Raw genomic sequence first — 14633 nt, 5'->3', positions numbered from 1 at the left:
GGGAAGCAATAACTTTACAAGAACGATTGGCTCTAACTTTGAGATTCTTGGCATTAGGCGATTCATTTGTTGGTTTCCAATATCTATTCTGAATCTCAAAAAAAGGAAATTTCTACAATAATTCCAGAAGTTTTGATGACCTAATCAAAGCACTTAACACTCTCCCACAAAATTGACAGTCTTCCTCAACGAAATTAGCCATAAATTGAATCAAATACTGAATTGCTGCCCATTTTAAACTAACTCTGCTCATACACATTACAAAACAAGATTCTCCAGAAGATTAGCTTCAAGATTAAGGAATACAAGTTCAAAGTTTGAATAAATCTCTCTATAGATAGCCTAGCTATCTAAAACGTATAATATCATATTGAAGATTACAATTTTAATTAACAACTCTGATTGATAACATAAAACAAACACAAGATGATTTGATAGCAATGGTAAAATAATATGTGAGCTGTACTTTTTTGTAGGAACCCTGTAGGGAATCTTTTTTCACTTGAATTATGCAGTTCTAAATTTGTTAATCATGATACAAATTATATACTCCATGCATGTTTCTATTTAAATATTTGACAATCCACATATCCTACAAAATTACAAAAATCCTACAATTTACAATTAGTTATTGGATCACAATTTGATTTGTCATTCATTAACCTAATTCATTGGAATTAGGTTATGACGCTTTCAATGTTTACGTTTTGCCTCACCCGTATGGCAAAATCCGTCCACACGTACATTCAATGCTCGCCCGAGGCGCCTTTGAGCACACCAAAATACCGACAGGGTTCCGGTTCGCCCACATGCCTCAGCGGGTCGCATGAATTAGGAATATCTGGAACTCAAGATATCTTGCAGCTGGCCGGAATTGGAAATATATGGAACTCCGAATATGTTGACAGGCGGAACTCCGAATATCGTGCAGACCGGCGGAACTCAAAATATCTTGTCAGCTGGGGCCCGTTTCACAAAGGTACAAGTAGGTTACAAGTCTTGTTGCCAACCATGGTTTTGGAGAACAGCTGATTACTAGCGTTTCACAAAAGCAGAATTGTAAACTTGTAGTTACAATGAATTTCTATAAGTTTACAAGTGATTTGCTTGTTACGAACAAGTGTTTCACAAAGATTTTCATTGTAGCCAACAATTTTTGTCGAAATTACTTGTTTGTATCTATGAAATTTCTACCGAAGTGGAAAGCTATGTAAAGGATTTACAAGTGATTATTAAAATGATTTTAAATATTCAATAAATATTTCTAATAATCAAAAATACCCTATATTCCTCTATAGTTCATTATTTTGGAAATATATGCATCCGGAAATTGAATTTAATAAATTTCCAAAATTGTTATTAATGTGTTACCTCATAGGTTATGTGTACTATAGGTAGTATGTATACACAGTATATATAGTATACATTATATATAGTACATTCACTATAGATATACAGAGTGCATATACTGTGTAGGTTACAAATTCAGCAATAAATGAAGTAGACTCTACAAAAAACATTATATTGCTTTCAAATATTTTAAAAGTAATTATTGAAAAGTACAAGTAACCTTTATTAAGGATGAAAAAAGGAAATCATCATGAAAATAGGTTATGTTTACTATTGAAGTACTTGTAGACTTGTAAAATTGTAAACTTGTAGATCATAAATTTTTGTGAAACGTGAGTGCTTGTAAACTTGTAACTACAAGTACTTGTTCGTAACCATGGTTGGTAACAATACTTGTACCTTTGTGAAATAGGCCCCTGGTGGAATTGGAAGTATGTGGAATTGGAAATATATCGAATTCACAATATCGATCGTTATTAGCGAGAATGTGGGATGAAACAAATTTATTGCAAAACAAATGAAGGGTTCTATAGTTAACCTAAAATAAATTCATCAACAGTCGTCAGTCTTGTTTGTTGAAACAAATAACAGAGTTTTGAAAGCTTGCATAATATGTATGAATATAATGAATATAATTGAAAAAGAACGACAGACCAGGTCCAAAAGTATTCTATTCCCAAATTTTGATAATGAAAAACAAGTCCAAAAAGATCAGCCATGTTGTTTCTACTGTTTAAAGTTCAAGTTCAATATTTCCATTGAAAATTAATATATAATGAGCTATGAATTACCCTAAGTGGGCTAATTAGTCCATATAATTCCAGAAAATAAGTCAGACTTGAACCATTTCTCAATAACAAACACATTACCAGAACTCCCACTTTGGCACTGATATTCTGAGTTCCAGATATTTCCAACTCCGCCATCTGACAAACAAATAATTTGAGTTCCAGCTACTCCCAATTCCGCCTAGCAACATATTTCGAGTTCCGGATATTTCCAATTCCGCTGTCTGACAAATATTCGGAGTTCCACCCAGCAACAGTTTTCAAGCATAGGACATTTAACATTGATATTTTGAATTCCAGATATTTCCAATTCCGCGGTCCCACTCTGTTTCTGAGACAAAGAGAAGCTGCTATAGTGAGGTCCACGTTATAATGACAGTGAATAGAGATAGAAGAACAGCGGTGCCTATCATCTGCCTTAATAAATCATATTTCTACATCCACAAAAACAGATTTGGCATCGTTGCGGAGCTAGAAAAGGATAGTGCTACCTGCTTTGTTGAATGATGGACAAGGATAGCAACATCAAAGTTAATCAAATAATAATCAAATTTCTGATGAATTCTTTTCCAGGGAGCCAGGTAATATTGCCTTCTGTAACTGCTATGATCATACATGATGAAAAAGCTGATATATCTTTCCTGAATAAAATTGTAAATCATAATAATAATATTATTGCATTTGTTGTTAGTGATAGCCAACAGTCTGAATGTACTAATGGATGGTCTGATTCTCATTGGAGCACTGTATTGTATGATAGGGTTTTCAATAAATTTATTAGCTTTGATTTGTTGGATAAACATAATGATAGTTACGCTAGTACTCTGGTCAGTAGGATAGGCCCATATTTCAAATCAGCAAATTTGATAAGTATGCCCTGTCCACGTCAGAACAATACTTTTGACTGTGGTGTATATGCACTGTATTTTATTGAAGAGGTTTTGAAATTTAGGAAAATCAACAAATCTACATGCTTAACTGCAGGTCTTGAATTGGACAATGATTTCAATGCTTCCAGCTATAGATGGAGGATGCTTGCTAATGCATGTGAGGTTTTGAAACCTGTCAATTCCAGTTATGGAATAGATATGGAGCAAACTTATAGTAAAATTTTTGAGAAAGAAAAATTCAAGCCCTCAAATCCTGAACCAGTCGAAGTTTTGAAAAAAAGTTGTATTAATGGAAAAGTGACTCACACTACTTGTAATAATAAGTGTAATGGTAATGTAATCAGAGTGTATGGAGACAGTCACGGTCGTGATTTGGTACACCACCTTGATCAACTTGAGCTCGGAAAATCTGTCAGTGGTTTTATCATGCCTGGCACAGGATTTGACCCTATTGCTAAAAATATAAGAAGTGACACTCATGATTTATCATGTGATGATAACGTGGTTGTTATTGGAGGGTCGAATGATGTTTATTTTAATGAGGCATCGAAATTTTTAAGAAGCTTGATTACTCTTATCCAAGTATTGAATTTTACAAATATATTAGTATCCACAATACCAATGAGGCATGATCTACCGGACTGGTCCTGTGTTAACACCGAAATAAGAAAAACAAATAGAAGAATTAAAACGATTTGTGGGAAATTTGGTAACGTAAAGATTATAGATATTTCTGACTTAGGTAGAGAAAACTTCACAAGGCATGGATTACATCTGAATAGAGAGGGAAAAACTTCACTGGCTCAAAAATTAAAAGAACAGTTGGAGTGTGGGCATGCTGGCGGGAATGTTATTGAGTTAGGGTATACTAGTAATTCGGAAAACTAGTTTATGGTCCTGCTTTAGAAGAAGATCAATCAGAAACCCTAAAACCTTTAGACAGACAGGACCTGGAAGCATTACATTCTAACTGTAATGAAGTTAAACGGGCTGTAAATTTGATAATGTCTACTAATATTGAATTCAGAATTGGATATTTAAATGTACAAGGCCTTGAGAATAAAAATCGATTAGTCAATGAATATGCGGCAGACAATAATTTTGATGTATTATGTATATGTGAGCACTGGTGTAGGAAGACTGAATTGCCTTTTAAACAGTTGGATAATTTTAAATTGATCCAGTCTTATTGTAGGGATACTCATATGCGTGGGGGGGTTGCAATCTTTGTGACGGAAGCACTGTCAGGCATGGCTAAGAAGTTAGAGCTTGAGTCAATGTGCCAGGAGCTTGATTTTGAAATAGCTGGTGTTTTCATAGAGATGAGTAAGGTGGTAATTTTATCTATCTATAGGTCACCTAATGGAGATCCATCAAAATTCTTGGAAAGTTTGGAAACTCTCTTTTTATTTTACGCGACAAGTTATAAGTGGAGAAACTATAAAATTGTAATTGGTGGAGATATAAATGCACATTTCGATGTAACTGTCAATAATAAGAGGCATGTAGCTGATTTCAAGAACCTACTTAGGCAATATAACTTTACAGCACAGAATAATATGCCGACACGAGGGAAAGCTTGTCTTGACAATGTGTTTACAAATGCTTGTATCACAGAACTGAATCAGATTTGCAAAGTTATCAAGTGCACTTTCTCTGACCATGACTCTGTATGTCTAATTGTGAAGAATTTTTCTATAGATAAATCAATTAATAATACCCAGGCTAGAATTGTTACTTCTAGGCCAATAGATGTCTTAAAATTGGCCAATTGTAGAGAATCTCTTAGAAATTATGATTGGGTGAGGTTTTTTAGTAGTATGGAGTTGTCTACAGCAGGTCAGATTTTTGATAATTTTTTGATAAATTTATGAGTATCCTTGATAGCACTGCACTATACCTCAAAGAAAGTGTAAATTTAATGGACATTTCAGGAAATACAGAATTAATAAACGTAAGAATGATTGGTACACAACCGAATTGACTAATATGAAAAACAGGATGATGATGCTTTATGACTTAAATAAGAAAGTTAACAACGGAGGTAACTAGGCTATTATACTTGGATGCTAGAAGTAAGTATAAAACAGCAATTATGAATGCTAAGAAAGCACACACAATTGGTCGAATTGAGAAAGCAGCAAACAAATGCAAAATGGCCTGGAAAATAATAGGTTCAGTAAACGGTAGTAAATGCAATGACGTAATTCCAGTATCACCTGATGAATTTAATGACTTCTGTGGGATTGCGGTTGATGATATAAATAGTAGGATAATGAAACCTACCGAGACTGCAATGGATATGATGCAGAATTTCATCACTGGAGAAGAGAGGCCTACTTTTCAGTTTGCTGAAGTGACCATGGATGATGTCCTCGATGCTCTGAATAGATTAAAATCATCTGACAGTGTTGATATATATGGCCTCACAAATAATCTACTTCGGAAATTAGGTGATTGCATAGCATGTCCTTTAGTTCATTGTATAAATAAATGCATAGAGCAAGGCGTTTTTCCTGATGCACTAAAACTATCGAGAGTGATACCTGTTTATAAGAAAGGTGACAAGAATTGCCCTTCCAGTTACCGACCAATTTCTAGTGCACATTCCTTCCTTGCCCATTGTAGACCTCTGTTCATGGACATGAAAATAATGACAGTAATAAATGTATATATTTTTAAGGTTATACTGTATACAATTGACAATATATCTCACCTTGAACGTAGGCAGGACATACATGAGCATTTCACTCGGCATCGTGAAATGATAAATGTGGTGAAAGACAGGTGAAAAACTATCCTATCAGCGTTCTTCAGGAGTGGCTGGTTGGACATCCCTTTTATGTTATTACTGAGTTCCTAGCTTTGAATGATGGTTCAATTCATTTCTAAGTTAAATGTATTGCATATTTTATTATTGTAAAGTTCTGTTATTTATTGTTTACATTTTATATGTATATGTTGTATGTGTATGCAAATAACGATTGTGACGTTGTCTATTGCTTTTTTTCAAAGTTTAATGACAATAAAATATTATTATTATTATTATTATTATACGTGGACCTCACTATATGTCCTGTCGATGCTGTGGCCACTGAATAGGTACAGAATGGAAACTTGTAATTAATCGCCTATCTAACCAATGCTTTTACATGACGCCAATACTAAACACGTCACGTGACCTTGGGAAGTTCCAATCCTGGTCTTCTGATAAGCTCGTGGCAGTGAATGAGATCAATTAATCCGGATCATTAAAGTGATCCGAACCTACAATGCGGCGCTTCCTAACAAGATGGCGGATATTAGCGTCAGGGTACTAGCCAAGTTTCCGTACTGTATGTACACTGTGCTGTGGCAGGGGCACAGTGTCTGTGGTTTCTGGTTTGTCTAAATGTCTATGCTATTACTGTGTCAGTGTAATAATAAATAATTATTAAGAAAATCAATTTTGTTTTTTATTTGTAATTATTATTACTGTACCAAATCAGAAGGTTAAAAATTGAATAATATTTGCTATGGATTATGAAGTAAGTACTCGAATAAACATACTCCAAAAGTCGCTGATATGGCTTAAGAAAAATATTAACCTATAAAGTGTGTTATAAGTTTTGGATTCCAGTTTCTGTTGAAAATCTATTTAATCGATTTATGTTATTTGAAGTATATTTTTAACTAATAACAAGAGTACCTTCTAGAAAGCTTTTAATTAACAATGGATCGTAACTTATAGTCCAGTTTGTTGAAGAAAGATTTTAAATGGAAAAGTTTGGTAAATCTAGGTCCAGTGCCGTTATACTTACAGCTGTCATCAAATTGTTGTGATCGATTTAGTAGCCTATGTTATTGTGATTACAAAAGCACAGAAATAAAACGGCGGTCACTATTGTTTTTGAAATAAACAAAGTTTAACCTTCCGATAGTCGTGCCCTACTGACTCACACAAGCAGTCGCGTGCTGTACTACTTTATACAACATCCAATTTTCCAAGTGTTATGTACTCTGTTTACTGTCAAAACATATTAATTACTTTTTTCATCTTCTTGGATTATTTTACGCATATGAGCATTTGGATGATTACCATTTTATAGCCCAATAAGGTAGGCCTACATCAAGCAAAGCCATCAATTCTGTGTTATTGGTTCGTTTACAGTCCCCGTATACAGTCTTTCCCTATTTTATGCACAGTGCGACTTATGCACTCTCGCGACTAAATGGCTCCTAAAGACTGAACCATTGCTCGGTTGGTACTGCAACTCAGTGGAGTGATGGCGGAAAGTTTTGGAATGCATAGGTGACTCATTTACTGACACCACCCCATTCAATAGTTTAAAAAAAAACTGACAGTGTTGTACTTTTTACAACAGCGCGACTGCCGGAAGGTTAAAGTAGCACAATTTTTCAAGCATTCAACCTATAACGTGTTAGCGATTTTGTTTATCGAAACTATTGAAAGGTCAATACAGTACATAAAATTCGATGCAATACATTATTTCAATGTCAATAAATCGATTTTATTGCTAAACTTCTCCCATGCATTCACCAGAAATGAAAAATCGAAATTTCCCAAATCGATAGAAGACGTTTAGTCAGTTAATAGACTAGTAGTTCTGTGAACAGTAGACCTCGCACAGTTATAAACCGCATCCTCCTCTTATACTGTCCATCAGAGTAAATCCTGTCTGTATGTCGTGTCGGCAAGATATCGGTATCACAGACTGGCTTACAGGACTGCCCGAGTTCAAAGCAGAGAAAGTTCGAGAGACAATACTATGTTATTAATTGCATGCGTTATTGCACGCAATCAATAGTTAATTTAATAGTGCATAAAAATTGCATTCAATGAGGCATGCAATCTATATTCTATACAGCAGCTGATTTTTATCAAGTTACATTGAGATATTGAATTGCATGCGTCATGGCATGCATTATATAATGAACTCGACAGCTGATTTATGATGAATAATTCTATAGTCTGATTTTTACTCTAATATTGGCGTATGAAGGAGGCTCCTTTTTCCTTAAATTATATTATCCTTGAAATGCAAAATTTCCAAAAACCTTGTATATACGTCGACGCGAAATTTAAAAAGGAACATTATACCTGTCAAATTTTATGAAAATCTATTACCGCGTTTCACCGTAAATGCGCAACATATAAACATTAAGAGAAATGCCAAACCGTCGACTTGAATCTTAGACCTCACTTCGCTCGGTCAAAAATAAATCTTGAAATGAAAATTTCATTTTAAGAATTTACCTGCAAAGCCCTACCAGCATATTATTGCTATTCTAAAGCAAAAACCCAACCTCCCAAGCTACCTTTTACCTTTGAATTATTAATAAACATAACTCAATCCGATTCCTAACCTAACCTGGACCCTAAACACTTTCAGAATATAACGGCCTATTAAAAGCAAAAACCTGACCTTCTAACCTACCCTTCTACCTTTGAAACAACAATAAGCATATACCTTAATTTCAGAATTTACCTGCACCCCAACCCCTTTTTATTACCTATCTGTCTGAATTTGAGGTAGTATTATGTTCTGGTAGAACCTAGGTTCTTCTATATTTAGGAGGTTCTTTTATATTTAGAACCTATTTAGGTTATTCATTCTTCTGGTAGTATTATGGGGTTTGCCATAAAGCAAAAACCTAACCAATCCTTTTATCTTAGAAATATTAACAAACATAATTCAATCTGATCCCTAACCTAAACTGGACCTATTATTGTCAAATTGAATAGAATTTAATTATTTGAATGGATAAGTATTATTTTTATTAATTTATCAAATTAAATAAATTAGCAATTACAATAACTTGTGAATTGAATTAATTAAATTTGTCACTTATTAGAAAATTACACACAAATATTTGATGAATTTTACTAGTTTCTTGTTAAAATGAACAAGTATTATGTGTGGAACTTAGGCTCTACTCACACTTACGCGACTCAGGTCGATAAGAGACTCGACTCAAGTCAAGAGCATGTGTTTCCAAATGGTGACGTCGCGGAGACTAGATCGACTGGTCTGAGTGTCACCATTTGGAAACACATGCTCTCCACTACAGTCGAGTCTCTTCTTGACCTGAGTGGCGTAAGTGTAAGTTGAGCTCTACTCAAACTTACGCGTCTCAGGACGCAGCATGTCTTTTCAAATGGTGACACTCAGACCAGTCGATTCTAGTCTCCGCGACCTCACGACTGTGAGACTGAGTCGAGAGTCGACTGGACATGTTGGTCGAGCCTCGACTTCAGTTACATAGTACCGTGCAAATGAAATTGAGGTTATGTTTTATGAAAGTGATGTTTTATCATTTTAGATAAGACAATAATAAGAATTAGATAAGACAAAATATACATATTTTTTATAAAATTTGTTACATGCTCAGAAGTGACAAATTGAATTTTATATTTTTAATAATGTGAAGTTGGAAATTGGAGTAGCATGGAACTGAAGTAGTGACAATGAGCAAGAAAGTCGTAAGGTGGAGAGACTGGAGTATCCTCGACTGGAGTCGTACGATTTGAGTCGAGGTAGTGTGAGTTGAGCCTAAATTGACTCCAGAGCAACCTTGCCCCTCAATGACAACCCTTTCCACAAGCAAATAGAATAACTGAGAACCTTCAAAAAAATTAAATCAAAACTAAAGCCTTGGCTTTTCGAAGCTCATCCAAATGATGTTGAGGAATGGTTTATTGTGCTGCATTGAGCATGATTATACACTCTTTGAATAATTTTGTATCTCAAAATTCGAGTCCTATTAGGCATTTATAATTTTTTTTAATGTGTGAATGTGTGTGTGTGTGTGTGTGGTGTGTGTGTGTGTGTGTGTGCGCTTGAAGAACCAAACGACTCCTGCTTGCACTCAAGTGATATTTCTCTCACTTTGCAAGCAATTTATTCCACTTGCATCAATATGCATATTATGCATTATTTTTTGGTTGTACAATGTCAATAATTATAATATATTTGTATTTTCGAGAAGATATATTTTATGTTCATTTGGTCATAATACAAAATTCCCTTCAAATTTTGAAATTTACAGTTTATTATTTATAAACAAATAGGTAATATGCTAGTTATGTATTATATACTTTTTATTTATTTTATATGCTTTGTAATAATATTGTATAATGCATAAATATATACTATGTACTATATATTCATATTGTATTGCATTTTGAGCAAGTGAAATAAAATTTATTCTATTCTTCTATTCTAACTTCATCAACATTCAGATTTTGATCAATAAATCTTTCTTTAAGGCTGTGCAAAGGCACATTCTACTGGTGATATTTTTCAAAGTTTTTGGATTTTTATACTATCAAGCTATCAAAATGAAAAAGCTTTCTCAGGAAACATGTCTTCTCTGATCATTACTTTTTGAGATATGGGCGCATAAAGTTTATTTCAAATTTACAGAACATTTCAAATTCGGTAAGAGATAAATCCATAAAATTTCGAGGATACATTCTCCATGGCATTGTTGATTGAATAAAACAAAAACTTTCAAAAAATATTAATTTTCAAGTAAGTTATTCAATTAACTAAAAATTACCAAAAATAACTTTCAGTTGAGTTAGTTTTGGTAAATTGGATAAATTTCTTGAAATTGATATTTTTTGAAAGTTTTTGTTGTATTCAATCAACAATACCATGAAGAATTTATCCTCTAAAGCTTATTGATTTATCTCTTACCGAATTTGAAATTTTCTGTCCCAAAAATTTAAACTTTAGGCGCTCATATCTGAAAAAGTAATGATCGAAAAAAATGTTTTCCTGAGAAAACTTTTTCATTTTGATAGCTTGATGGTATACAAATCGAAAAACTATCACCAGTAGAAGGTTTATTTTTAGCCTTTGCACAACCTTAAAGTGGTAGTTTATCTGTCCAAATACTCCGATAAATGTAGGTTTATATTGATGTGACATGATTTGATGATAATTGTGGATTCTGGTTATCATGGGAGTGTTCACACTATTGCAGGTTTTAGATAATATGTGACATGTGAACAATTCCATCAGAACCAAATCGTATTATTTCTCATTATTATTATTAAACAAAAATCCAAATTAAATGCTGTAACTCACCCCGAAGACTTCTGCTACTGCAAATATTGACAACAGGGTAAACAGCTTGATGGAATTTCGATGAGCGCTACTATTCAAAAATCATTTGTCAGCCCGGGAATCGAACCCAGTACCTCCCAATTGCCGGTCAGGAATGCTTACCCTTACACCAAACTGACAATCTCTGGATAGCAGCGCTTACTTTATACGAAGCCATAGCGGCCAGTCGGTCTACAGATGAAAATTACTGCTATCCAGAGATTGTCAGTTTGGTGTTAGGGTAAGCATTCCTGACCGGCAATTGGGAGGTACTGGGTTCGATTCCCGGGCTGACAAATAATTTTTGAATAGTAGCGCTAATCGAAATTCTTTCAAGCTGTTTACCCTGTTCTCAGTAATTTCCATCTGTAGACTGGCTGGCCGCTATGGCTTCGTATAAAGTGAGTGCTGCTATCCAGAGATTGCCAGTTTGGTGTAAGGGTAAACAACATTCCTGACCGGCAATTGGGAGGTACTGGGTTCGATTCCCGGGCTGACAAATAATTTTTGAATAGTAGCGCTCATAGAAATTCCATCTAGCTGTTTACCCTGTTGTCAATATTTGCAGTAGCAGAAGTCTTCGGGGTGAATTACAGCATTTAATTTGGATTTTCGTTTGATAATAATCAATTCATTAGCATTTGAATAATTGCAATATCTCAGTAATTTCTATGTGCATCATTTCTCAATTTCTGAACTGTTTTCCATGTAAACCTATCTCAAATTAGTCACTGGCTTGTTTACAGGGAGAAGAGTATGGATGCCACAGTGGATCTAGTCCAGTCCAGATTGAGTCAGACGACTTGGATGGTCAAGGTCGAGTCAACTCAAGGTCAATGACACATGCATCACAAGGACCAGACATGGACAACTGTGACTGGCCAACCGATGAACTGGATCAAGATCAGGACTTCATTGAAGGAGAGTATCATATTCAAAATGGCATCACAAACCAGGATGTTTATTTGGGAAACAGTTATTCCAAATATCCAGTTGAAATGATAGTTATCAAGCCAGATGTACCAGCTGCAGAAGAAGAAGAAGAAGAGGAGGAAGAAGATGAAGAACAACAACAAGATAAAGTAGAAGTAGAAGTGAAGAATCAAGAGATCAAGCAAAATAGTGTCACAAGTTTGCAGATTGAAAGCATCTATTCTAATTCATCAGATAGACTGAACTGTCATCCCTCTATACCTGAAGACATGAATGTTGAAAAATCATTTGAAGCCAATGATTCAGATACATTAGTGCAGATTGATGACAATTCTTCTGATACCTTAGCAAATTCTGAAAGTAAAAGTATATCATCAGGACTCTGTGTACCATACTTTGAGGAACAAGGAGGTACAAGCTCCATCAATGATGAGACTCTCGGAAACAATTTGAGGAATGATCGTAATGAATGCAATGAGGTAGACTCATTAATTGAAAATGCAAGAAACAATGTGATTCATGAAGAAATTGATAGTGGATCAACCAACTGTCAGAAGTGTGGTGAATCATTCAGCAACATCAGAGAACTGAATTCCCATTGTAGAATGCTCACATGTAGAGAACAATACAAGTGCAAATACTGTGGCTACAAAACAATATACAAATCAAATCTGGCCAAACATTCAAGAACTCATACTGGAGAAAAACCCTTTAGCTGTAATTTCTGTGATTACAAATCAATACATAAATCATCTCTCACCAATCATCTAAGGAATCACACTGGAGAAAGACCCCACAGCTGTCATCTTTGTGACTACAAAGCAGCACAAAAACAAACTCTTCTCTCTCATTTGAGGACCCACACAGGAGACAGACCCTTTAAATGTGATTTCTGTGACTACAAATCAACACAGAAATCAGCTGTAACCAATCATCTAAAAACTCACACAGGAGAAGGACTCTTCAGCTGTGAATTCTGTGACTTCAAAGCAACACAGAAACAAAATCTGAGCATCCATTTGAGGACCCACACCGGAGAAAGACCCTTCAGCTGTGAATTTTGTGGCTTCAGAGCAACACAGAAATCATCTCTTCTCTCTCATTTAAAGACTCACACAGGAGAAAAACCCTTTAGCTGTAATTTTTGTGACTACAAATCAACACGGAAATCAGCTCTAATCAGACATCTTAAAATTCACACAGGTGAAAAACCCTACAGCTGTGATCTATGTGATTACAAAGCAAAAGAGAAAGGAGATCTCATCAAACATTCAACAACTCACACAGGTGAAAGACCCTACAGCTGTCATATCTGTCACTACAAAGCAGCACGAAAAGCATATCTCAAAACTCACTTAGAGGCACACAAAAGAAATACCTTACAGCTAAGATTTCGCTGATTACAAGGCATCACATCTGAGAACACACACAGGAGAACAGTGATTTCTATTACTACAAAGCAACAAAGAAATCTGATCTCTGAAGATTCAAGGACACATACTGGAGAAAGACTCTTCAGCTGTGATGTTTTCAACTACCTACAAAGGAAAATGGAAACCAGTTATCACCAAACATCTAAGGACTGACACAGGAAAAAATATTCAACTGTGATTATCACTTTTACTCACCTGAAGATATATCTGACAACTCATTTAGATTGAACTTACTACAGGATTTCATATAACATAGCAGTCAACTCTCTACAGTTGATTCAAATACAGTTTGTGTGCTGGGGCACCTGGATAGACACACTTAAGGCTGTTTATCATTTGAATTTGATAATCTTTTTCAATACAATTGTTAAGATCATTTATAAGAGTGAGAAAAAGTGGCAACTGAAATTTTTAAGTGGTCTAATAAGCGAGTTATGGGTTGTTGAAGTGCTAAACTCCGTTTTCTTTCCAGATCATAAACGGTTTTCGACTATTTTAACAGAACTTAGAAATTCAAAAAATGTATCTTCCCAAACTAAAACATTTTATTCCTCATATTGTTCTTAAATAAAAGATTAACATTTTTTGTAAATTCGATAACTCGTTAATTTTGGCATAAATTGCAAAAAAAACGCATATTAGAACAAAGCCAATGATATTCTGAATGTATTAAAAAAAAACTCCATTGGAAAATTGGAAACCGTTTATGATCTGGAAAGAAAACGGAGTTTAGCACTTCAACAACCCATAACTCGCTTATTAGACCACTTACAAATTTCAGTTGCCACTTGTTCTCACTCTTATAATGATCTTAACAATTGTATTGAAAAAGACTATCAAATTCAAATAATGAAAAGTGTACCGAATAGCCTTAAGGCGCATTTTCGTTTGTGCGTAATTTCCGCAGTCGACGACGGCAAGCATTGTTGACATTCCAAATTCCAACTGTTCTGAAACTGCTGATCAAATATAACTTCTCATTATTTTTCTTTATTATTCAAGAATAAAAAATTTCTAATAATATCAACATATTGCCATTTGAAAGTATAAAAAAGTATAAGCTCAACCTGCCCCATTGAAACATAATTGAACATAATATTTTAGGTTATGTAGACAAATTGAAAT

At 34.6% G+C, this 14633-nt stretch overlaps 1 protein-coding gene across 1 annotated transcript; it reads left to right on the top strand.

The window, feature by feature from the left end:
* The first annotated feature begins 6303 nt into the window (after positions 1-6303).
* On the top strand, positions 6304-14180 carry LOC111053233 (gastrula zinc finger protein XlCGF57.1). Its single transcript, XM_039440707.1, has 2 exons — positions 6304-6555; positions 11889-14180. The coding sequence occupies exons 1-2, from the start codon at positions 6544-6546 to the stop codon at positions 13473-13475; spliced, it is 1599 nt and encodes a 532-aa protein (XP_039296641.1). The 5' UTR covers positions 6304-6543; the 3' UTR covers positions 13476-14180.
* The last annotated feature ends 453 nt before the right edge of the window (positions 14181-14633 follow it).

The sequence above is a fragment of the Nilaparvata lugens genome, chromosome 14, assembly GCF_014356525.2.
Source record: "Nilaparvata lugens isolate BPH chromosome 14, ASM1435652v1, whole genome shotgun sequence".
Classification (NCBI taxonomy): domain Eukaryota; kingdom Metazoa; phylum Arthropoda; class Insecta; order Hemiptera; family Delphacidae; genus Nilaparvata; species Nilaparvata lugens.
The sequence above is the reverse complement of the archived record's forward strand: the minus strand, read 5'-3'. Positions and strand labels throughout refer to the sequence as shown.